Source organism: Lotus japonicus, chromosome 5 (assembly GCF_012489685.1).
Source record: "Lotus japonicus ecotype B-129 chromosome 5, LjGifu_v1.2".
Classification (NCBI taxonomy): Eukaryota; Viridiplantae; Streptophyta; class Magnoliopsida; order Fabales; family Fabaceae; genus Lotus; species Lotus japonicus.
This window is the reverse complement of record NC_080045.1, coordinates 12,833,516-12,836,305: the sequence shown is the minus strand read 5'-3', so window position 1 is coordinate 12,836,305 and position 2,790 is coordinate 12,833,516. Positions and strand designations below refer to the sequence as shown.

General features: G+C 35.9%; 1 protein-coding gene across 1 annotated transcript; it reads right to left on the bottom strand.

Moving 5' to 3' along the window:
• Positions 1 to 283: 283 nt before the first annotated feature.
• LOC130721028 (uncharacterized) lies at positions 284 to 2,573 on the bottom strand. Its single transcript, XM_057571750.1, has 4 exons — positions 2,327 to 2,573; positions 1,858 to 1,969; positions 928 to 996; positions 284 to 777 (listed from the first exon to the last, which is right to left on the bottom strand). Exons 1-4 carry the CDS (start codon positions 2,452 to 2,454, stop codon positions 688 to 690), a joined length of 399 nt encoding a protein of 132 aa, XP_057427733.1. The 5' UTR covers positions 2,455 to 2,573; the 3' UTR covers positions 284 to 687.
• Positions 2,574 to 2,790: the final 217 nt, after the last annotated feature.

Here is a 2,790-nt window from a genome sequence, read left to right as displayed (position 1 = left end):
CTGTCTTAATTTATTCTACTACAAATAAGTATGCTGGAGCTAAAATGCTGCAAGCTCTGGGTCTCGTTTTGGGGTCGAAATCCTCTGTCCCTGTTTGGTGTCCTATTTCCTGTCCACCAATAAAATTGTGGCATGCCATTTAAAAACCATCATTGTAAGGTATAACTGCCATATGCATGTCTTTTTATAGTTGACATGACACAATTTTTTTGGTGGGACATGGAAGGGACACAAACGCTGACAAAAGATCTTAATCGCTCGTTATGTGGTATCATAATAGTGATTAGTGAATCAGGAAAGTGCATATCTATTACCAACGAAAAACTGGATCAGTAAGATACTAGCCCAAAATACAATCGAGGTATACAAATTACAAAAGAAACCTGTTCTTCAAAGAAAGTAAACTATCAAAAATCATGCATCATTGGTCTATAATAAAGTACAAAGGGAAATGTACCTACAAAGAAAAAATGTGTGTTGGGGCAGGGGGTGATTAGTGTGAGTTATCAATCTCCCTGAAATGCCGGTGTAGTTAAGTTGAAAATTTGAGACCATGAATCATGCAGTGAAAATTCTTCCATGGTTGAGAACTAGTTGCATGCTGTGAATATCTGCGTCATTTGTGCTCAGAAGAGATAAATCACTTAAGGATGGCAAAAAATCCACTTGGTGTCAACGCTTTCATGATTAGTTCATGTATCGTGAATTGCACTTCGACTTTTCATCTTCAACCTCTCGTTTTAATGTTTCCACCCTTTCAAGCAAGATAGCATTCTCCTGGTAGGTAGAAGGTCATTACAACACATAATGTTATAAAAGGCCAACAAGAAGGGGAGGGGAATCATGACAGATTGTAGATGAAGATATAGCATTTGACTTTAACAAAATCACCAGGGTTGTGGCTACCCTTTAATAGTTCTATCATACCTTTTGCAGTATAGCCAATTTATGGTTAATACCAGAAGCATCCTCTGCTTTTTTAGAGGACTCCTGAAACTGCCACACACAATATCATTCAGTTATTACAGTAAAGACAAAGGGAACATTTGTTATTCTATTGGTCGAAAATGTAACGGTTAATTTCGACCAATCTGCTTCCTAGTGCATGTTTGGTTTTCCGTTGGGAAGCCGCAGAATCAATTCTGGACAAAACTATTGATGTTTGGTAGTTATTTTGGAGAATTTATTTCATATCCAAAATCAATTTTAGTAGAAGAGTAGCTTCTGAGTTGAACATAATCAATTGTGAAACATGACAACTGAATTTCACAACATCATCCAGCAAAAATAACTTTTTCATAAATGTCTCAGAACATAAGTCATTTCACTTTTAACTCAGTTTTACCATAATCAGTTTTACCAAAATCAATTGCGATAAGGGAAGTGTTGCCAAATAGCAGATATCGCGACGCTATAGCGTAGCTGAGTGCTCACCTTCACTATTTTCCGCTATAAGGGCTTGACATAGCGAATTTTTTGCTTTCTGTTATTTTCCATGATCCACGGTTAATAACACTGGATAAACACTAATCCAAACACACACTAATCCAAACACGCACTAAGTCACAACTTTATATATTGATGCATATGTATCATAACCCATTCCTACCAACCAAATTAACAGTGTTTAGATGTATGGTGAACACACTGCAAACACGCTACCTAAGCTGCATATTGTTACCTAAGCTACATCTCGTAACTTATGAATGAACCTAAATCTGAGGTCTAAATGCTGGTTGTGTAAGTGCAACCAAACACAGGCCAAGGTGTGAGTAATAGCACAAACTTCAAACTGAATCTTTCTTATCATTCAATTCGGAAGATAGAAAGTGAAAATTCAAAGAAAACAATACATACCGCTCGAAGTTCCTTTAAGCACTTGTTTGCCCTATTTACCTCCTCATCATACTTTAGCCTCCACTCAGCAGATTCATCCATTGCCTCCCTGTTGGCAAGATCAAACTGTCGCCTACAAACGATCAAGCAGACCAAACACCACTCAAATTTCAGATGGAACAAAATAAAGCTACAAGGCTTCCAATGCAATATGATGGTGAAATACAAATTTGAATGAGCACCCTAACAGTCACAGAACAGAACAAAAAAATCTTCTAACAGTGTCAATTCAAACCAGGAAATCATAAATGGAAAGTGAAAAACCCTAATTGTCACCAATGTAGGAGCTTTGCTTTCCTGAATTGGGTTTTATCAATATTCAGAGAAAAGTATAATCATTATGCAACTTATGACAGCTATAAATTGAAATCAGCAAAGCCAAATTGAAACATGGTGTAGAACAATAAGAAGAAGAAGAAGGAAAGATTACCTTATGAGCTCAGTGTCATCAGAAGACATGTTGTAGTCAATGGCCCAAAGCCTGAAATAGACGGCAATACCCATAAACATTAGGAAAGCGAGAGTGAGTAAGATTGAACTTCTCTTAACTCCCACCATTCCTTTCTTGATCTGATTCTTCTTTCTCCTGTTTTCCTTTCCTAATAACAACGTTGTTACTTGTTGGGTCCCAAGTTCCAACTACCAACGTTGTCTGTCTCTCACCTGGATTGAACCACGCTTCTGCATTCCACCCAACCTCTTTTTTTTTTTTTTTGCAATTTCATTTTGCGCATCACTATTTTGGAATTAAAAATAAATAAATTTATTGGTATTAATAATTATAAATTTTTTCTAAAAGATAATTGGTATTTAAAAATTATTATTTATTGATACCAATTGCCTTTTATACTTTCACAGTTTTACTTTTTCGTTTTAAGTTTCTTTTCTTTTTTT

What these genes read in the sequence shown, in the direction of transcription:
- LOC130721028 (XM_057571750.1), bottom strand. Translation starts at nt 2,454, where the DNA reads ATGGTGGGAGTTAAGAGAAGTTCAATCTTACTCACTCTCGCTTTCCTA. An exon ending in GCTTAAAGGAACTTCGAGCG is followed by an intron (nt 997 to 1,857) that starts GTATGTATTGTT and finishes TGTGTGTGGCAG; the next exon opens with TTTCAGGAGTCCTCTAAAAA. An exon ending in AATTGGCTATACTGCAAAAG is followed by an intron (nt 778 to 927) that starts GTATGATAGAAC and finishes TCTACCTACCAG; the next exon opens with GAGAATGCTATCTTGCTTGA.